A 21447-nucleotide genomic window follows, 5' to 3' on the forward strand; every position below is an offset into this window, starting at 1 on the left:
GAGCTAATATGGTCTTCTGAGCAAATAGTGTTGGCTGCGGGATCCAGTGTCGCCTGTATGGCGAACGAAGGCGCCCGGGAGCGTGAGGTGCACCGGTAAGCGTGGCTTTGGTCAACCCTGTCGCTGAGGTGGTCGTACTCACATACAATCTAGATTCTATCTGCCATGGCTTGAGACGTTCCATGCTACCTCTACTCCGGCGACCATCGAGAAAAATCACAAAATACCGCGCGAAGATGATCATATCCCTCAATCTTCCCAAGATCGTGCCCTGACTGCCTTTGCACAACTGGGCGCGCTGAGACTGAATGCAAAACGATGCGTCGTTACCTTGATAGACAATGCTACGCAATATGTTCTTGCCGAGGCGACAAAGTCATTGTCCTTGATGGATGACCTCTGTCACGAGGTCGGGGACGAGCTTTGGCTAGGCAACTCCCGCATACCACGCGGACAAGGCGTCTCGGAAGATGCACTGTTCCCTAAAGAGTACACCGCAAAAGGACCTAATAATGAAGAGCTGCGTGCCCCGGCCCTCGTTATTGGAGATCTTGCCAAACACCCTCGCTATGCAGACAAGAAATATGCGGGTACTGGTGGCATCAACTTCTACGCTGGCGTCCCTATTACTACTAACCGCGGCCATACGATAGGCGTATACACCATTGTCGACGACAAGCCACGTGAAGGTCTCAACACCGAGCAGTTGCGATTTATGCTCGATATGGCCGTCATTGTGCTTCAACACTTAGAGAGTATTCGCAATGAGAGAGCCCGAGCGCGTGGGGAGCGACTGATTCAGGGTATCGGAACTTTCATTGAAGGTGATCCGATCGATGCCAATCTCTCAATCGAATCTCCTGGACCCAATATCATGCCTGATCCGCTCGCTGCCGCGGGAACGCGGCGGCAGCGGCCAAAGTCTAGGGCAGATAGAGATTCTAGTGGTACCTTCAAGGGTCTCACTATTGCGGATGCAAATACTGTTGGAAGAGAGCAATATGATTCGCAAGAGCTAGGGCAGAAGGAAGCGTCTTCACAACGAAGCATTCTACCACCAGCAGCCAAAGAGCCAGTCGAGTCACACCAGAACCCATACAAGGCCACTCAAAAACCGAAGTCACAGCATGCGATGGTCTTTGATCGCGCAGCCAAAATCATGCGCAAATGCCTAGGCGCTGACGGCGTGGTATTTCTTGATGCGAGCCCCGCCAATCTGAGCAAAGGAACAGCCAGACGGGAAAGCACCCAAACCCCAGATGCTACAGGCGCTTATCACTCTCAGGAGAAAAAGGGCAATACGAAACCTAAAACGCAGAGTGCGGTCACGCCTGAGCATGAGCTGGAGACGCCCTCCGCAACGTATACAGCAGATCCTATGGAGACATCGCAACAGAGATCGCAACCCTGTGAAGTCATTGCATTGTCCATACGCGAAATTGAAGCAGAGATTTCGTTCAATTTGAATGAACACGATCTTCGCAAGCTTGTCCGGCGACATCCACAGGGCAAGTGCTACTCCTTTGAGGCAGATGGAAAACCCGCTTTCAGTGACGATAGCGCGTCAGAAGGGCTTGTGCATGTCGATGGACCCTACGCCGATGGATTTGTCGACCGAGATGAGGATAAGAGCAAGCGAAAAGGCATCAAGAAGAATGCTTTGAGCGCTCTTTGGGGTGCACTGCCCAAGGCACGCACAGTCGTGTTTCTTCCATTATGGGACTTTTCCAATCAACGTTGGAATGCTGCCGCGGTCATGTGGTCCTCGAGCCCCGTGAAGTTGATGAATGTTGGCCAAGATTTCTCTTACCTACGAGCATTCGCCAACAGTGTAATGAACGAGATCGCACGCCTCAACTTGTCTGTATCCGATGCAGCAAAGGCGACGTTCCTGGCCAATATTTCCCACGAGCTACGGAGCCCACTGCACGGGATCCTAGGTAGCATAGAGTTTCTCCACGACACGGCATTGGACGACTTCCAGTCAAGCATGGTCATCAGTGTTGAAACATGTGGCAAGACTCTGCTAGACACAGTCGAGCACGTCCTGGACTTCGCCAAGCTCAACAATCTCTCCAAGCAAGGCGGTAAACGTAAGGGATCGTCGTCTGCATCCACACCAACGCCTGAACCCACCATCACTGGCACCTTCGATCTTGCCGTTGTGGTTGAAGAGGCTGTGGAAGCGGTTTATGCTGGCCAAGTATTCCGAACCGCCAAGCACGATGTCGCTGAAGGTAACGGCGTTGGGTCTTCATTATCAGACAAGGCTATGGCGGCAAGACGGCTGACGAAGGATCAAATTGCGACAGGCAAAGACGCCGTGTTCTCACCGGTGCACTTGACGCTGAACATTGATAACGGGGTCAACTGGCACGTCACTTCTCAATCTGGTGCAGTCCGAAGAATAGTGATGAACCTTCTGGGCAATTCTCTCAAATATACTGAGAAGGGCTCCATCAATGTCACCTTGGAGATGGACACTTCTCGCATGCACGATAAGGATGGAGGACTATTACACTCATGCATAACGGTCACAGATACTGGGAAAGGTATGTCGGACGATTTCGTCCGTAATCATGCTTTTACCGCGTTCAGCCAAGAGGATTCCCTCGCCGCGGGCACCGGCCTTGGGCTGTCCATAATTCGCTCTATTGTGGACAGCCTGGGCGGTAAGATCGATTTGCGCAGTCAAAAAGACCGGGGGACAGAAGTGAAGATCTGGCTCAGTCTCCCTGCTGCCGACGACCCCGATATAGGCCAGCCGGAGAAGAGCACACTTCGCCAGATGAGCGAGCGAACGGCCTCAATGTCGTTCTGCCTGCTCGATCCACGGCTGCCTGTGCAAGGCCAACAGAAGGCAGTGGCATCTTTGCGAGAAATGCCAACGGTCGAAGATTCCCTTAAACGTCTTCTGGCTCAGTGGTTTTCGCGCGATGTCTCCACCGCGACTAACATAGAGCAGGCCAGGAAAATGGATTTTATCATTTATGCTGAACCCCCGTCAATAGAGTACTTAACCGACCAGCATAAGGACGAGGATGAAGCGGGTGAAACCCCGATCATCATCTTTTGTCAGAATGCCTTCCATGCGAGTTCCTTGCGCATTAGCGGCGTTCAGCAGCTGACAGAGATTGGTATGTTCAAAGCTCGTGCCCTTACTTAAGCCCGACCCCAGAGATCAGTATCCAGTATTCAGTCGCTTCGCTTACCACTTTTGACATGTGGTTACTGACTTATGTTCTTAGGGAGAATTATCGAAGTCATCGCGCAACCAGTTGGTCCGCAGAAGCTTGCTAGGGTACTTCAGCGATGCATGCAGCGGATGAAGATTCTGGACAGCTCGAACGAGGCCCATTCCAGCGAACAGTCCACTGCTACACTAAGAAGGAATGATCCCATTAGCCAGTCGGGCGACCGCGTTCGACATGATCACCGCAAGCGAACATCGAGCATCTCCTACTATACCCCCCCTGTCGTCAGTCGACAACAGAGTGACAGTGGTGAAAAGCCCCGCCGCCCACAACCGGGCAGGGCCCATAGTGAAACTGCTTACTACACCCAAACCTCGAGATCGCGTCTACAACAGACTGACCATCCGGCCGCCACCCTACATCAGCCTCCACAGCATGCTGTCGACACGTCACTTCCTGGCGTGCTTGTCGTGGACGACAACCAAATCAACCTGCAACTAATGGTGACCTTCGTCCATAGGACCCGCCACCCGTATGAATCCGCCACTGATGGCACGCAGGCCCTAGAAGCATACAGGAAGGCCTGCGTTGACCCCTCCAGCGGCAAGGTCGACAAGGCCGCGCCGAAACGCCCAAAGTATATACTGATGGACATTAACATGCCAAACATGGATGGAAGCACCGCGACGAGAGAAATTCGCAAGTTTGAGAAAGAGAACCACATCGAGCCGCCCGTCAAGATCTTCGCACTGACAGGTTTGGGGGAGCTGGAGCATCCGTGGGCGAAGGAGGCCGGCTTTGATCGCTTGCTCAGCAAGCCCATCAAATTCAAAGACCTGAGGGAGCTACTGCTGTAACCCAGTCGGAGGCTGGGAGACGACGACTCTCCATTCCGAGACGTACTTCGCCTATGTGCTTGTTTGCCAAACAGAGCAGGTTTTGGCGAGCAGCGCAGCTGCAGAGGACTACTACTGAGATCTAATGTCGGAGATATGAGACCAACAGTATCACATTTGCCAAAGATGGATGGCAGACCTTGGGTATGGTGCCTAACTTGACCGAATCTGTATAGCAACAGCGAAGGTCAACGAGCCGGTATTAGCCAATCGAGAATGGGGCAGCATCTTTGGCTACCGCACGCTGCCGGGCACTGATATAGCTGTCAAGGCGAGCATATTGATGTTCGTACTCTGGAGCATATAAACGAAGATAAGGCAACCCATTAGATAGAACTTTGCCAAACGCATTTCTTCATATGAGGTTCCAAAGTCACGTACGGTGCAAGATGCATTGTTGTCAATTTTCCGTACATCGACTCGGGAAGGATAGCGTCTCAGGTCATCCCATGTTAGCCGTCAAATATCCCCATGGCGATGTAAGCTTCAGTTGCAAGGTTCAGCGTAGCCTTTGCAAAATTTCACGTCCAATTGTGTCCGATATGTCCACGTGACAGGCGTACCAAGGAAGAAACGCTCGAGCCATACACGCTGACGGGCACTTCCTGGTGAAGGTACCATGGACCGACGAACCTTCATGATAGTACGTCGTTGTCTTCCCACCATGGCTGGTTTAAACAGTCTCCCTTTCCTTCCTGACAGCCTTGTCCTCCTCGTCGCTACCGCTCCCGTTGATATGACCACCGGCAGCGGCATGATGCTGCCTGTTGTGCATGGCCTCTGCGGCGTCAGCGTCCGCATTGACCGATAAATCGCGCCCTCTCCGCTCAGGGCCAATGAATGTCAACAAGATCACATAGGCGTATACGGCGCCCATGAAAATGCAGATGACTTTGCCGTACTCATAACGCTTGGTTGTCTTGCCGTTCTTTACTAGCGGTGGAAGCGGGTAGTTCTCACCTAAGTCGGCTTCGATGGTACTGGATGCCGAGCTGGCCAGGTTGCCCAACTGATAGGATGTTCCGACCACGAATGTACGGAAAGCGCCGGGTGAAAGCTCCATCAGATGGATGGGAATGACACCCCAAGCGCCCTGAACGCAGAACTGTTCGAAGAAAGCAGCTGCGATGACAGCCTTGGAGGACGTGTAAGTGTAAGGATATAGCAGCGCTCCTCCGATGACACACATGACCAGAATGCAGAGCCGACGACCGAAAATCTGGCTCGAGTAGCCGACCAATGTACCACCAGTCATTGCGCCCAAGTTCGCAACAACTTGCGTAACTGTAACCGCATCGGGCGAGAACTTGTACTGATTTTTGAGCATTGTTGGATATAGGTCTGCGGACAATGTTGATCAGTAACCTTATTCAAACCTTAGGGATTGATGAGGGGCGAAGGAAGACCAGTCATGTGGCAATCCAAGGGTCAAGTCCCCCCGAAGTGAGACTTGGAACTTATTGCGGTAACACAACTCAGGCAACGAAGTTGACGGGCGCGAGTCCCCAGGGTTGGAGCAACCCACCTTGAGATCCATGAGACATGAAATTGAAGCCTGCCATAAGTGCCACCATGTAGCAGAGCAAAAGCCAATGCCTACGAAGAGCGACCTTGCCCTCGCTGATGAATGTGCCAGCGATGCCTGGACCTTGTGCTTGACGCAGAGCCTGGCGTTCGCGGTATGCATTGGTCTCGGGCAGACACAGCCGGAATAGAATGATAAGTATTGGTGGACACGCGCCGAACCAAAACAAAGGGCGCCAGCCATGGGGCGTGGTGTCGACTAGAGCCCGGGCGAACGCCGTTGCTAGAAGGTAACCGAAAGCATATCCCTGCTGCAGCATACCTGAGATCTGTACTTGTCAGCGCAAAGCTATGTTGAGACTTGGGAAATCCTCACCAGACCTCGAGCCTCATCGGGACAATCCTCAAGAGCTGTTGCTGCAGCATTGCCGTACAGACCTCCCATGGCGATGCCAAAGAGCGCTCTGACCGCCAGGAATGAAGAATAATTGGAGGTGAAGCCAGTGCCAAGCTCAAGAACAACGAACAGTAAATTGTTGACGATAAAAGGCCTGAGTAAAGAGTTAGCCAGGGCTATGCAGAGGATCGCTAGGGTACGTACCATTTGCGACCGTAACGATCAGCTGCAATGCCGAAGATGGTACTGCCGAGAGATCGAAACATCAAGACGAGAGTGATGCCCCAAGTGATGTCTGCATTGGTCTTTCCGAACGTCTCAGCTAACTGTTCGACGGTTAAGGAGACGGTAAAAAAGTCGAAGGCGTCCCAGGTCCAGGCAAGGAAGGCAACGAGGAAAAACATCCACTGCTGGAAGTTGAGCAAGCGCAGCAATCTGATGGGATTCGGTGCCTTTGCCATGGCCGGCTTGAGGGTGCTGATGCGGGTCGCGGCATATCGCGTGGCAGACATTCGCTCCTCGTAGGGAGGCTCAGGGGAAGTGGGCGACTCCGAGCGAATATCTTTTTCGTTGTAGTGGTCTGCCATGGTGGGCAATGTTGCACAAGAAGAGGAGAGCTGGAGATGAGAATCGCAACTCAGACGGCGGCGCGAGGCCGGCTTTAGTAGGACGCGACCGCCGTGAAGAGAAAGCAGTGGACGCTCGTACGGACTAACAACGATCAACAGTTAGACTACCTGACTTGGTTTGGTTAATAGACGGAAACAGTGGATGGGCAGAGGCGGCCGAGTATAATTCGTGGGAGGTAGTACTGCGGGGAACCTGTGCAGGGTATGCGGGTTTGAGTCGGGTGACTGATAAGAGGTAGCAAGTGGGCAAATGCGGGAAGAAGATGGGGATGATGGAGGCAGGATCCAATGACGACGACACAAGATGGGATCAGGCTTTCGGGATGCTCGCTAGGAATGATGGGTGTAAGACGGTAGGACAGGGAGCATGCATGGGCTGGTCACTCGCCGTCTTTTGCCGTGTGTCGCGCCTGCATGTCCCTTCCCGTTTCTTCCGTTCTTTCGAGTTTCTCGAAGCCTGCCCCATTCGACATCGGGTCCATCAGGAGGGCCATGCAGCCTGGAAGAGAGCCATGTCGACGCTATCGATGTCGCAGTCTCCTGTTTGTTTTCGTCGGGTCCGCCAGGCAATGCGCCGCCGTCTTACGTGCAGAAGATCTTCCCAGTCGCGAGAAGTGATGATGAAGAGGGTGGCATCGCTGAACAAGGAGCCTTCTTGGCTGACGATCGTGGCGGAGCTTGGTTCCCCACTGCCGGCAAGCAAGACTCCGGTAAGGCGCTCAAGCCTAACCAAGCAAATGCTTACTACGCCTTAGTCTTCTGGGCATCTGCGACACGGTCGCAGGCGAAACCTTCTTCCCACGGGTATCGTGCCATAGTGCAGCTTTCGTATCACTCGAGCATGCTCCTGCCTCTTTTTTTTTTTTTTTTTTAAACACCACTCTTCATTGTTGTGATTCCAGGACTGTGCGCCAGCTCTTTTGGACCCTCTAGTGGATGTCCAATTCTAGCTGAGATGAGGTTTCTCCACGGGTTTTCCTAGAACTCCACAGCAGCCCACCCTTTTCATAGGTAAAAGCTACCACTAATACCGGCGCCTACCTCCTCCCAAGGCAACATCCGGTGTGCATACTGATGCAGCTCCTGCACCATCCTCGCCCACTGCTCCTGCTTATCTCTTCTGAACCAGCCTCGCGAGAGCCTAAACCGTCCCTTTTCACAAACTCCTTCGAGGCCTACGAGCTCCTTCCCCAGACATGTCCTCATCTCTTCTAGTCCATCTCTCGCGCTCTCAATTTCACCCACCATCGCTGCCGCTCTTAGCGACAGTCCTGCGGGGACCTCCTGGTACCCTTTGTCCAAACCCGCCGTCAACTTCTTCATCAGCGTTCTTATCCTAGCGAACAAGGCCTCCATCTGGAGACCTTCAAGCGCGGTCCACAGGAGACCATCAGGGTCGACGCTTACGATCATGGCAAAGATCCCCCGTCGTGAAGGAAGATCATGCGAGAAATGGTGCTGCATGCGACGCCGTGCTTCAAGACTGTCGACCTTGATGGCGATCTTGAACGATCTGTCGGGGCTGCTGACCGTTTTGGGGAGGCTGCTCTTACGACGTTTGGGGATGGCCATTCTGAATCCTAGGATGATGTTCGTTGCCGTTGCCGTTGCGAGGGACGGGAGATGGTACAGTAGATGAGGCAGTGCTGTTAGGTGAAGGTAAGGCAGTGTTGTATGGTGAAGGTAGATACTTTCTTCTCTTCTGGATTGAGGATAGTGAATCGTGTCGGGAACAGGCTTACTTATATACCACTAATGGACGAGCGTCTCTTTCAACACCTTCGGGTTACAGCTACTCATCTCCAGGCCCCAGAGCACTATATTGCGGGTCTGTACCAAAGACGAGCTTTAGCTTATGCACAAATCCACCAACATCATGGTACATGGCTAGGCTCCAGCACTCTTGACCTCAGCTGCACCACAACAGAGGTTTACAACCATAATCACAAACACTGAAATGGTGACTGCCTCAGCAACAACTCTTGTGTCTAGTCCTCTTCGTTGACTTTCGCTTCATACCTGATTTTCTCTCACTTCACTCACTCCTCACTTGCTGTATAGCGCGAGCCTTGCTTTCTGCACCACAGCACTTCGGATGCTTCACATTCAACAACCCATCACTGACCGTGTCATCCTCATCACGTATTACCGTTCATCCCGAGTGATCCTCGCCGGCTGCACTTCATTATGCACTTCATTACCGCCGGATCCGAACACAGCCTTCGTCTACAAGCTCCACAACGCCCAACTCACATCTTTATCCTTTCTCTACTATCGTCTCCTCCGCGCCTTACAGCACCACTTCCACCATCCCTTACTGACACTCTCCCACGCCCGCCAGCCACTTTGCACACCGAACCTTTTCTCGCGCTCCCTAAGCAACGTCCCAAAGAGGTACCACAGATCAGCAGCGTGGCGGCCGCAGCACTCGTAGAAGAAGTCCAGAGCCTCGGAGGCGAGCTAGAGGAACGAGCTCTTGACCGTGGAGCTGGAGGATCTTAGATGGTCTGCCCGGCAGATAGCTCGGAGATCCTGAACGCCGGACGCTCATTTTTAAGGCCTTTACAGCCCAGGCGATGTGCGTGGAGGCGAGCAAGAGACGGAGCAAGAGAACAGTACCGGCGTGCGGCCAGCGGGTTAACTTCTTCACCCGCAGAGCTTTTCTGTCATTAAAATCTATACCTTGGACCGCTATGGATTGGGATCCGAACGTTGATCTCAATTCTGACTACTTTGGCCAGGGCTGTGACCTCCTTGACCGTCCCGTCGAGCTTGGCTCAAAGTACGGGCTCGTCGCCTCTGTCTTCTTACCATGACGACTTGGCGTCTGCGCCAGTACCTGCGGCTTGCTGGGCACAACAACTTCGACATTGGCTCGTTGTTTCCCAGTCACGGACGGCTTGTCCTGCACCGTGCCACCTGAGCGCGTCAATCGGCCCCTGGTGCGCAGAGCGGTTGTGGCTGGCGTACGGGGTCCGCGCCGCTTGGACATGGGGTTGTACTCCTCTTCGGAGCTGTCCTCGGGCGCTGAAGAGCTGCCGATGGGGTCTTCATCGTTGGACGAGGCGTCAGAGTGGTTACTGGCCTCAGCTTCTCCTTCGCTAGATAGCGCGCTCGATGGTTTGCTTTCCCCTCTATCAGAGTGCATTTGTGCATTGCTGTCGCTTCGATTCGTTTTCGCTAGCTGTCCTGCTGGTTGTGACGGCCGTGCTGAGGTGCTGAGCGGCATAGATGCTGGTGTGGGGTACTGTGCCGAAGCTGAGTCTTCCTTGCGCTTTCCCTTGCCTTTGCGCTTTCTTGAGAAATCCGCTTCATCATGTCCCTCGACAATCAAGGCCTCCCGCTCAGAAAGCTCCTCGTCCGAATGTGGGAGAAGAAATCCACCTCCTCCCTCGCCAGCCGCCTCGGACTCCGCAGATGCATCCGGCAAGAACCCGCCACCGCCACCTTCGTATTCTCCTTCCAGGTCGATAGATTCATCCCGTGTCTGCCCCATCTTCAGCTTTGCCGGCAGCTCCGAACCGCTGCCCACCTCGACGTCCTCGCCATACTGCTCTTGTACCCTCTTCCGGATCCTCAAGCCAACAACAAACTTCCGCCACATATCCAGCACCAGCTTTTCTAGCTTAGCCTCTTCCTTTTTCTTCTGTTCCTCGTTCCATTTCAACCACGCCTCTCGGACCGCTTTCTCGTTCTCCTTTGCAACGACAACGCCCTGTATGACGGGGACAGCGCGCTTATTGCCGAATTCAAACCCCACGACTGCCTCAGCAAAATCGATTCCAAGTTTCTTGCAGATGCGCACTGTGCCACGCATGGGGATGTGCGAGGCTCCCTTAGGGATCATCGTAGGCACAAAGGCATCGATGTTCCCGAAACTGTTTTTAGGTATTAGCCCGTCGCGGATAGGTGGTGGGATGATATATTCCGTCTGATCCCAAGAGTAGAGGCCTTGTAATTGCTTCTCGCCTGTGACCCGCTCGTGCTCCTCAGCTTCCCGTTTGCGAGTCAGTGTGACAGCCCGCACTGGGACACGCTTGAGAGGGACTTCCCCTAATTTAGGAATACGGCCTTCTTTGTGCCAGGATTCGGTGGTGAGGCAGCGCTCAACATCGGCACGACGGTAGACAGGTTCTTCCTTTAGGTTGTCGCCTTTCCCAGAAGTGAACATTCGGTCAGGCTCCGCACCAGGGCGCAATGCTTCTTCCCTCCGGAGGAAACGCTCAAGGACAAAGTCAGCAGATGCTTTGAGGGAGGAGAGTGTATCGATCGTGTTGTCCACCTGCTTCTTCTCGGGTTCCTGGGGAACGAGCTCGTTGGCATCTTCGACATCGTCAACGCCTGTGCGCATGTGATCAGAACGGACGTATGGGCTGAGGGTGAATTTGAACCAGTCGTAATCTTCGTAGCGCTGGATCTTTCCTCGTTTGTCGTAGATTGGGATCTGCTCGATTGGAAAACGGGAGGCTTTGGTTTTACCCGGCCAAATATGCTTGCGCAAGTAGCGAACAGTGACGTCCTTCGCTGTCCCATCCGACGAATATGCAACCACATACGCAATGACCAGTCTCACTTTGTCAGCTTTGGCTCCTCGAGGCTCGAAGTTCCCAAGCATCTCGTCGTTCGTTGCCACTGGTTTTTCGAGAACCAGAGGAGATGTTGGATATACCTTGCAAGTGATTGGGGAGATAGCTTCTGTCCAGTAGATCGGATATGGCACTTCACGGTCATATCGAGCTGGACGCTTCTTGGGTACTGTTGGTGTGACATCGACGACAGACTCATCTGCTGACTCTGAGACACTGTCGCTCTCAGTGTCAAGATTGATTGGACTCTCTGGCTTGCCTTTGGCTTGTCGAGAGGTTTGCTGCCTTTTTGTCTTCTGTCCCCGCTTCTTCTTCGTTGAATTAATGGTTTCAATATCGGCAGTATTGGGCTCACTTTCCTCTGACGAAGACGGTACATTTGCCGGAGGCTTCGGGGGATCTCTTTTTGGTGCCATCTCCTCGGCCTTCGTGGCACCGAAGCCCGCGGGCTGTAGACTTGCCACCAAGCGAGCCTCAATTCCGAGTCCTCGTAGCAACGCCGTGAATAGCTGTGCACCAACATCTCGTGAGCCCTCGCTCTTCTTCGCCACTTCGCGGAACTCCCGCAGGCTCTGTATCCGTTCACCATGCTTCTCTGGATCGTGCGGGTCGTTTTTGTACGAGTTGACCTCCTTTCTGCGTTCGAGGCGAGTGCTGTACCCTCTTTTCCTGAGGCCCGGGGCTGTGACCGCAAAGCGTTTGTTCCAATATGCGGAGAGTACCTTAAGAAGCGATATGAGCGGGTCACCAGAGCTCAAATCTGCCTTGCCTTCTTCTAAGCGCTGACTGGGCCTGCCCCAATCCCTCTCCTCCCTAATATTGATTGGCTTGCTTTTCTTGCTCTTGGACTTCTCAGCTTGCTTCTTTTTCGGCTTCTCTGGTGACCCAAGTCCACTCGCTCGGCTCCATTTCTCGACCTCTCTCTTGATTTGACCGGGCAGTTGTTCCATCAAGATTCTTTGCACCTCCTTGTCGGATATCCAGCAGTTCCTCACCGCGTTGTGCCACAGCAGAAACTGAACATGGAGCTGGTGAGAAGCAATGCGAGTTTCCCTCTCGGTCTTTGACAGCCCTTGCTTCTTCTTGTTTGAAGCCGCAGCAAAGCCGCCAAACTCATCATCATCTGCATCGATCGAGAATTTGACACCGCCCGTCACCTTGGCGGGCTCCTTAGGCACGTACTGCTCAGGTTGATGGTGGATGGCGTTCTCCCACTCGATCTCATCAGAGTCATCGCTATCATCATTGGCCGCTTGAGCTCTCTTAGCGGATGCTGCTGGCCCTTCAGTGACTTTCGATGGCACATCCTCGAAGGCATCGCTGTCAAGGGTACTCAAGGAGGAATCTGAGTCATCACTGTCCAAAGAGAACACCCTTCGAATCTTCTGTGCTGGAGTACGCGTCGAGCCTGCGTTTGGCGAATCTTCTGTAACCTTTTGTTTCTTTCGCGGTGTTGCTGGCTTGTCTGGTGGCGGCGTGGCGGCAAGACGCTTCTTGGGAATGAAAGGCGGCATATCGGAAATCGTGCGAAGCCAGGGTCTCCCTCACAACTATGACAGTACCTGTGCTCACTCTCATATCTACCTCGTAACGCTGGCCGTTGCGAGGCTCAAAGAGAGTCGGTATTGAAGTACCTTTCAAATGAGGATGAATGGCGATTATGATGACGTCGGCAATGGTCAGTGAACGCGATGCGCGTGCTTAAATGCGTGCCGATGGCGATGCGGGGCGATCTTCAGGCACCCTCATTCAAAGATCTCTGGTCACCAGGATTGATAAAATTGAAATGAGGCTTCCCCATGCTCACAGTGACTATTCACCCAGCAGCCTCTACTGCAAGTTCAGAGAGCCTGCTCGTCAATTTTGTCGACCACTGGTACATGTAGCTTAGTCGCTCAGCCCGAACTTGACAATCTGCTCTTGCGACACAAAAGATGGAAGACTCGGCGAACCATCCGGTGGAGGTGAACACTTATCATTGCATCTGCACAACACTCGTCCTAGCAATACCGTACAAGCTCGACTCGTTGCCTGCGCGCGCTGCACCGGCCCAAGATCAGTCTGCTATCCTCCCTCTAACCGCCAAAACGGATGCGAATACGGAATCGCGATTACAGAACATCACTGAGGATCGCAAACATTTGGTCGTCAGGCGGGAGGACGGATTCGAGAAGAGGACCATCTTGCGATGCAACCGTTGTCATTTGGTGATCGGATACAAGTTGGCAGAAGACAGCAGCGATGCGAATGTGGCATATATCTTGCCGGGGGGACTGGTAACCACGGATGATATGCAGAAAGGGAACACGCCGCCCACGCCAGCCTGGGCTACAGAGAAGGCTTGATATGTATTATTCACAATGGCTAAAGCAGCCGCTACATACCGGGAAAAGTTCGTCTCTATACGAACCTCACCCGCCCATCGATATCCCAGGTGCATAGACCGATTCCTGCATCATTGTATCATGCGTTCGTGCAAATCATACCCAACGCCCAAGTTATGCGTGCCAGTGTACAGATGATGTGATGCTCAGTTGGCCAAGATGGTACGGACAAGATCCATGTAGTTGATCTCACCACTCGAGGTGTCAACCGCCTTCAGTAGCTCGTCCACCTCGTCGTCGCTCATCTTCTCGCCCAGATTCGTGAGAATATAACGTAGCTGACCAACGCCAATGAAGCCAGTCATATCCTTGTCGAAGACCTGGAAGCCACGGCAGTACTCTTCAGGCTCGCCAGGGTCTCGGAAGCCACCGGGGCGGTTGAGGACTTTGCTGAAAGAATCGAAGTCAACTGCACGTTTGTTAGCATGTTGCCTGCCCATTTGCTAAGTCAGATCTTACAATCACCGCCGACGGTCTTCTCAAGGTCTCTGATCTCGGAGAGGGTAGGGTTCTGGCCGCAGGCGCGTAGCAGGTCGCCCAAGGCATCTAGAGAGACGCGGCCATTGCCTCGCTTGTCGAACAGGGAGAAAGCCTCCTTGTAGTTTGTCGCAGACTGTGAAGAAGGTTGTGAGTTGGCCATCTTAGTAATGGGCAGACGGTGTACAGGGGCAGGGAGCGGTTGAAGAGGTACGCCGTGTTTGTTTGCTCCTTTTTGACAGATGGTGCAATAGGCTTTCGGGAGCCCTAGAGGCGCGGTGGGAGGGGCTTGGGCGAATGAGCGTTGAGCTGCTTACCATAGTGACTGAATGAGATTGCAACAATTCAATACCTCAGGATCTGTGAGGCTGATGAGTATCGTGACAGTGTTTAAATGATCAAGAATGAAAGTCTTCAACGTCAAGGTCTCGTCCACATGTAAAGTCGCTACAAAGTGGGTCGAACAGTGCATTGGTGAGGAAAGCAAGCCCCTAAATTGCAAGCACAGACCGCCCCTTGATTGTTGACAGCACCCGTCGCCTAGCAACCACTTCTGGCTCCGCCGATAACCTCTGTCAAGGAGATGGATTTACTATACTGCAAATCTGTTCAGGCTGTCAAGGTCCCATGAACTATCCTATGGCTTGAAGGCGGTCGTTACGCGTGCGACATCATCGTCAGCTGTGCAGACTTACGACTTGTATGAAGCGCTCGATCCCACAAAGGCAGTCCATATTGCGACACTGCCTTGTCGGCAACTACACGAATAACAAATCTGCGACGATGGCGCCAGCAAAATACCGCAGTTGCAGGATAGTAAGGCTCTCTAGAGCCGAAAGCCCCTGTTTGCGGCAAGACTACCGCAATCATGATCGAAGGGACCTACTCGCGAAGCTATCTGTCAGCGAAGCGTCTGTTGAGTAGTGCCTCGGGAGGCTCACCGAACCCTCGCTCTCGGAATTGCCAAATGAGTGAGAGAGCCTCTGCCTGTCGCGAGCATCGACGCGCAGTTGGCAGCCCTATCGCCAGCGGGCAATAGCCCACTCTCTGCGATCAAATGCTTACAATTCCACTGCCTATTTCCTCTGCACCATTCGCTTTTTGTTACCAAAAGTGTCCAGCTCCGCAAGTCGCCTGTCCTGGGCGGGCTATTCTCTTTGGCCGCTAACCTAGGTGGTACTCAACCGACCCAATCCCACAGCCCCAGAAGCATGCGTTGCAATGTGCTGCGTGATCCCACCCCATGTCTTCCGCGTGTGCATTGCTCACACTACTAGCAACGGCGGCTATACTACTAGCCTCAGCCATGGAGGCCACGCTACTGCGAACGCAACATTCTAGCCTCGCCTATACATGATCCCAGACGAATTCCGCCGCTTACATATGCGGGTCCTTCCCCATCTATAACAACCGTCCAGGTGCCTTTCACTCAAATTCACCAGACTCAGGCGCAGACGTTCCATTCCCAGAACCTATAGGTCTATCTACAACGACAAAAATGTCCTCCTCCCCCGCCAGAGCAAGCCTATCCTCGACCGGTACATCCACCTCATCCTTGTCTTCATCCGTCGGCTCACGCAGCTCTTCCTTTCAACGCCCTTGCACGGGAATGCATCAGAAAATCACCAGCCAGATGACCAGCCAGATGCGCACTCAGCAAGAGCGCTGGGCTGATTGGCAGCAGCGTCAAATCGAATGCTTCCACGGTGCCGCCGCCCGCGCCCAGGAGAACCCCCAGGCGGAGGACGCTTACACCGTGAAGCGACAGCATCCGCATCTCGAACGCATCGCTGCTTGGGGACGGCGCATTCGTGGCTGAGACTTGACATTTTGTCATCTTCTACGATGCCATCAACCTTATTCTGCAGTACAACACCAGTATTCCTGTACTGGGTTGGCCAGAGCGCCAAATGACTGATACTTTATATGAATGTGGGGACTTTGCCTCCTGGAAGGCATGCACACTACAATTCAAGACAAACCCCACACCCCAACTTGTTCGTGGACCCAGAACCCATCAAGAGCAATGCGTCATGCTCGCATCAGCACGCGTGTCTCACACGAGCACGCGCACGCGCACTACTAGCCTCCAGCAGATGCTAGCATTAATGACCAACAGACGCGCCTCTCGACGAAATCGCGCCCGAAGTCCGCTTTCTACTATGGCCAATGCACGGATGTCGCCGGGTCAGGCGTCCGAAGTCAATATCAATGGCCGGGGCCCCAATCGGTGGAGGCGCACCAGGGCATGGAAGAGATCCATGAGACGAGTGATCTGCGAGGGGGGAATTTACGACGCCGCAGCCACGATAGGGATATGTGAGAGGGCGAGCGTAGCACCAGACGTAAAATGAGATGATATAAGAGTCAAGAAAGAGTCAAGTCGTTGAACCATTGCGCGAGGAGGTATTATGCAAATCCAACGCTGTACCCGTTCTTCATAAGTTGGGACTGTTTCTATCTGACACGCCAGTCAATATTCAACCCTATTTGGCTAGAATAAAGTGCCTTTGAACATCCCTAAGCATCAACGAATATGCCATTGCTGACGTAAAGAGAGAACATTCATCGTATAATATCCAGAAAAGCAGCTAGCCACCTTCGGCCGCAAGTTCATTGTCAGAAGTTCTACGAAAGATCCCACCCACCACCAGCCGTGAACTCCGCGAACGACAGATCAAGCGCCCCGTAGTTTATCTGACTATCCGGTACAGGTAAGTCGTTGAGCATGGCCGTTGCTTCATGCTCGGTCTGGGATACGTGCGGGGCTGTTAGAGGCGGAAGCCATCCAACCTTGGCTGCAACAGGCATCTCAGGCTGCGCCGGCACGAATCGTGATCCTTTCGAGTGCATGCTGCCATACCCAGAGTCGATAGATGCTTCCGATGGGAGCTTTGCCTTGAGTTGGGTCGGAACGGTGCCGCCCGTCTCTGGATCGTGCAGGCTCTGAAGCTTGACTGGTTGAAATTGCGAATCACTCAATGCTGACGCACTCTCTCGGTAGACCAGGTTGTCCGTCGCTGCAGTGGGGTCACTGAATGGAAATGAGAAACCATCGGTAGAGAGGGCAAGGCCAAGTTCATCCCCTTGCTCCCAGCTGTTCGACCCCGGACCCCAGCTATCATGCTCTGGATCTGGCGGGGTTGGCACGTTAAAGATGTGTTCGGATGGCGTGGTGTCAACTGCCGAAGTCAGGGCAGATTCGAGCACCAACCGCTCATCCGGTACATGAATGGAGCTGGGCGAATTTCGAGAAGGAAGTGGCCGGCTGAAGCTGCGAGTACGGCTGTGATTTGGGAAATGGTGCCACCTCGCACTAGAAGCCGAGTGCGCGCTCGTTGCAGACACCGCTGAAGCTGGCTGAGAAGAATGAGAGACAGACGAGATGGACTGCTCTGGAATCAGAAGGCGGGGTCTGGAAGGACCACCAGCTGAGCGCTGTGGAGTTGCAGGACCCGGCGCAGGGTTGTCGGACGACTGCATACTGCGAACAAGGTCGGCCATGGACTCCCTCAATTGCTCGCGAAGATATGTGCGCATCTCAGAAGTCATCCATTCTTGGTTTGTCTGAGCTAGACGCGCTTCAAACAACTGCTCAAGAGCTTGCCTGTTCGGCTCGGCCGTGAGTGCGGATGGACTTGGGGCTTGCTGTTCATTCGTTCGATCCGCGTAAGGCGTGGCAGGTCGCGGTGTTCCCGGGAAGAGGATATCGTACAGGATATACCAAACATCCTTTGCTGACTGTTGGGGACGTTTCTTCTTGATTTCCGCATGCACGTCCATATCGAATTTCTCCGGAAATGGACACTGCTTGGGCTCGCAACTTAACCATCGTCGATGCTCGTTGAGCTCCTCATCAGTCTTGAACACAGCATAGCATTGTCCGCAGTATCTGCCACGCCAATGTACACGATACAGATGCTGCTTAAGCCGTGAGATGTCGGGCCAATAACCACTTGAGCAGCTTCGATATCCCTTCTCCTGCATGTTCCGGTCTGAATATCTGGAAGGATCGTACTTGCAATAGTGACAGGCATAGAGTGTGCTGCTGTCAGCAGCAGCAGATTCTGCCTCATGTCTTGGCTTCTTTGGTGATCCGGAGGCCTCGTCACCTTCATCACCGTTGCCATCGTCCCAAGACTGTCCAGCGGGAGTTCTGGATGCCTGCCTGTTGCTGCCAGAACCGGAGCTTGAGCGACCAACTTCCCCGTTTACTCCAGCTTTGCGTTTGGTCGCGACATGAGAACGAAACCCGCCCTCGTTCGCGGCCAGAGCGGACGTTGATGATGACAACAATGAACCTGGAAAGTATGGCTCGGATGGCTGAACACTACGTGGTGCTACCGGCGACGAAGGCGTGGTGGACGCGTTCGAGGGCGATCTGCTCATGCTCGCAAATTGAGCTCCCAGGGAGACAGCCATCTCCATGCACGAGCGCATGAAGTCGGTGTTAGTCTTGCTATCGGTCTCCTTAGCCTTCGCGGCGATTTCAGCTTCTCGAAGTCGCAACAAACCCTCACGCTCACGAAGCCCGGCTTCTCGGACTCTGTGCTGGAGATCCTGTTCTCGGCGTTGCAGCTCTAGCTCTTTGGTCTCCAGGGTTCTCCTGTCTGCGTCGGATTTTCGGGCAGGCGGCGCATTGGGCTCAAGCTCTACCTTATGTGCATCGATAATGTTCGTAAGTCGAGGTCGGTCTAAGATCGATCTGCGACTCTCATATGGCCGACCACGTGATGGTGAACGTGAAGAGTGGCTGCGATATACGCCATCGACTTCCTGGAGAAAGTTCCTCCTCTTTCTAAGGAGTTGATGACGGCAGCTAAAACCAGAGGCATCGCAGGCATTACAGATGATTCTGTCCCCTTGGTTGCAGGTCAAGCACTGCAAATAAAGATCTTCATGCTTGATGCCAAACTCGCAATTATCGCATCGCATCATCTTCGGCGCAGGCTCAGAACATGGACCGGAGTGTACTGAAGTTGCTCGCTGTAAAGGCACAGCGGGGGCATTGTGTATATGAGTAGACTGGCCGCCGTTGTTGGCGTGGCTGATGGGCTCATCATAGAGAGTATATGGGGGTAAACTTCCGGGAAGTTCAGCGATCTCAACAGGTGGTTGCTCGACCAACACAGTCTCCGGCAAAGATTCGTTGAGATAGTTGTGCAATTTGGTCTTGGAGTCGAAGCCGTCAATATGAGGAACTTCCGCGGGCGAGGACTTGGGACGGTGCGTCAATCGAGCCGACTTGTTGAGGGTCAGCCTCTTAATCATGTTGGTTGCAAACTCTTTGGTGCGTCTATACGACGGATCGGACACGGCGCGGTGAGGGGATCTGGTCTCATCTGAGCCGCCTTTTGACGCAACATCGTTGATATCCAGAGAATCGGTCTTCTTCGAGTACGCCTTCTGCCTCTTCAGGAACCTCTTCTCGTCCTTGCGCTTCTGTTTGAGCGTGTAAACGCTAAGAGGAGGGCACGGGTCGTGGTTGTCAGTCTTGATGTCCAGTGGGACGCGGTCAGTCATACATGCTGATACGGGGGAGTCCCGGTACTGGCTCAGTCTCGCAGCTTCTTCAGCTCGTTGTAGGGTCGACAGCGAATTGAAGCTGAAGGTGCGGTCTAGGTTGGCATTTTCGAGGTCTCGATAATTATCAACCGAGTCTGTGCGTTCTGCACAGTCGGCCGGCAGTGATCTTCCCAGTAAAGCTGACAGGTTTAAGTCGGTATCTTCGTCCGAGTTCCGCATAGGTCTATGAGGCCAAGAGGTTCGTGGGCGGAGGTCATCTTGAGTCCGCTGCGCAGATTGTATCTCAGCTTTGATCTTGTAGTTGGATACCTCGTAGGTATTGAAGCGCGCTACCGGCGTGGAGCGATTGCCGGAAAGTGGTGTAGCCATTGTGAAGTGAATGCCTGAACCGATGCCTCAGGTATAGCGAGGGAGTGGCGACCTCAAGGCATGGGAAGACTAGAGAGCTAGATGGGGAGGAAAGGTGTGGTTGTCGCAGCCATTCGCTACGGTTAATGAGTATGGAAGTCATTTCGAACGTCAATGCCCACATGTGTTCAATGCTAGACTATCCAAGCCGGTGAGAACGAGAGCTGCGATTGGGCTGCGTCACCCAAGGCGTTCTTGCTGTTCCCGACCGCACGTCAGTGCAAAGCGCTGTCGAATGCTGTCAGCCTGAGCTTAGCCATGCCTGTTGAGGTTAGCACAGGTGGAATGGGGGTTCGCCTGTCTGTATCGTATCGTTATGGGTAGCGTCGTGAAGGCCAATTTCTGCTGTTGAAAGGTTATTGTAGCACAGACCAAAGTTCCGGAAGATGGTAACAGCCTTACGGTACCACCCGTCCGAGGTTCCCAAGGCCGCTGCGCCAGTTCCGTGGTTTCGTTCGCTTTTCCTCAAGGCAGCGGCCACAAAAGTCTCAGCCGCTCTCTCCATTATACAGGGATCCTTCGAACCAAATCCTCGACTGCACCACGAAGTTTGGGTTCGGGCCTCTGGAACAACGCCTGTCAAGGTCAAGAGCGACGCCATAGACCTTGCTGCTCTTCAGGTCTGTGGCTGGTGCCGCGTCAGCGTCCTCGATTTGACCGAGGCGTGACCACTCTACTTCGTCGCTGACTGATTGCGTGAGAGATTTGTGCTAGGATCGCTACACATGCGCCACAATATCTAGCGCTCACCACTTCCACTTAGAAAGCAACCATTGTACACCTCATCCTTGACCCGTTTTGAACAATCTGCCGACCTCTCAAATCATCCAAACACCAGAATGCAAGAAGCGGCTCGTCGATTCTTCGCTACCCCCAGCTTCGCCGTTGTGGGCGCCACTCAGGATGCTTCCAAATTCGGTTATCGGATTCTGGCTTGGTATCACGTGCACTCTTTGCCGGTCACCCCTATCAATCCCAGTCGTCAGTCCATCAGCTTGCAATCCACATCATATCCTACGATTCCCTCGGTAGGAGATCTGCCTAAGGCCTCTGAAACCGCGTTATCATTCCTGACACCACCACCAACAACGCGGAAAGTCCTTGAGGAAGCGAAGCAGGCTGGCGTCAAGGCTGTGTGGTTGCAGCCGGGAAGCTTCGATGACTCGTCTTTGAAGTGGGCCAGGGAGAATTTTGAGAGCGCTGTTGGCGGCTTCGAAGACGGCACAGTCGGCGGTGAGGGGTGGTGTGTCTTGGTTGACGGAGAGAACGCCCTGAATGCAGCCAGCAGAACATGGAGACGACAAAAGCTATAAGTGAACCGATACGCCTCGCTCATGGCGTTCACGCGCTGGAAATTATCAAGACAACGGCGCCATTGCTCGCGGTCACTGCGATCAGGTCAAAACCGGCTCGAACCAACCAAGCA

At 53.5% G+C, this 21447-nt stretch overlaps 7 protein-coding genes across 7 annotated transcripts; 3 read left to right on the forward strand and 4 right to left on the reverse strand.

The window, feature by feature from the left end:
- Nucleotides 1-57: 57 nt before the first annotated feature.
- Nucleotides 58-4051, forward strand: HMPREF1541_00918 (uncharacterized protein; the record flags this gene model as incomplete). The annotated part of the gene is made up of 3 exons (XM_008713219.1): nt 58-95; nt 154-3141; nt 3253-4051. 3 exons carry the CDS (start codon nt 58-60, stop codon nt 4049-4051), a joined length of 3825 nt encoding a protein of 1274 aa, XP_008711441.1.
- A 712-nt stretch (nt 4052-4763) lies between these two features.
- On the reverse strand, nt 4764-6598 carry HMPREF1541_00919 (uncharacterized protein; the record flags this gene model as incomplete). Its single annotated transcript, XM_008713220.1, has 4 exons — nt 4764-5431; nt 5616-5943; nt 5991-6165; nt 6216-6598. The coding sequence occupies 4 exons, from the start codon at nt 6596-6598 to the stop codon at nt 4764-4766; spliced, it is 1554 nt and encodes a 517-aa protein (XP_008711442.1).
- Nucleotides 6599-9368: 2770 nt separating this feature from the next.
- Nucleotides 9369-12740, reverse strand: HMPREF1541_00920 (uncharacterized protein; the record flags this gene model as incomplete). Its single annotated transcript, XM_008713221.1, has 1 exon — nt 9369-12740. One exon carries the CDS (start codon nt 12738-12740, stop codon nt 9369-9371), a length of 3372 nt encoding a protein of 1123 aa, XP_008711443.1.
- A 420-nt stretch (nt 12741-13160) lies between these two features.
- On the forward strand, nt 13161-13571 carry HMPREF1541_00921 (uncharacterized protein; the record flags this gene model as incomplete). Its single annotated transcript, XM_008713222.1, has 1 exon — nt 13161-13571. The coding sequence occupies one exon, from the start codon at nt 13161-13163 to the stop codon at nt 13569-13571; it is 411 nt and encodes a 136-aa protein (XP_008711444.1).
- A 185-nt stretch (nt 13572-13756) lies between these two features.
- Nucleotides 13757-14250, reverse strand: HMPREF1541_00922 (uncharacterized protein; the record flags this gene model as incomplete). The annotated part of the gene is made up of 2 exons (XM_008713223.1): nt 13757-14019; nt 14070-14250. The coding sequence occupies 2 exons, from the start codon at nt 14248-14250 to the stop codon at nt 13757-13759; spliced, it is 444 nt and encodes a 147-aa protein (XP_008711445.1).
- A 2465-nt stretch (nt 14251-16715) lies between these two features.
- Nucleotides 16716-19982, reverse strand: HMPREF1541_00923 (uncharacterized protein; the record flags this gene model as incomplete). The annotated part of the gene is made up of 1 exon (XM_008713224.1): nt 16716-19982. The coding sequence occupies one exon, from the start codon at nt 19980-19982 to the stop codon at nt 16716-16718; it is 3267 nt and encodes a 1088-aa protein (XP_008711446.1).
- Nucleotides 19983-20860: 878 nt separating this feature from the next.
- On the forward strand, nt 20861-21334 carry HMPREF1541_00924 (uncharacterized protein; the record flags this gene model as incomplete). The annotated part of the gene is made up of 1 exon (XM_008713225.1): nt 20861-21334. The coding sequence occupies one exon, from the start codon at nt 20861-20863 to the stop codon at nt 21332-21334; it is 474 nt and encodes a 157-aa protein (XP_008711447.1).
- Between the last annotated feature and the right edge of the window lie 113 nt (nt 21335-21447).

The sequence above is a fragment of the Cyphellophora europaea genome, assembly GCF_000365145.1.
Source record: "Cyphellophora europaea CBS 101466 unplaced genomic scaffold supercont1.1, whole genome shotgun sequence".
Taxonomy (NCBI): Eukaryota; Fungi; Ascomycota; class Eurotiomycetes; order Chaetothyriales; family Cyphellophoraceae; genus Cyphellophora; species Cyphellophora europaea.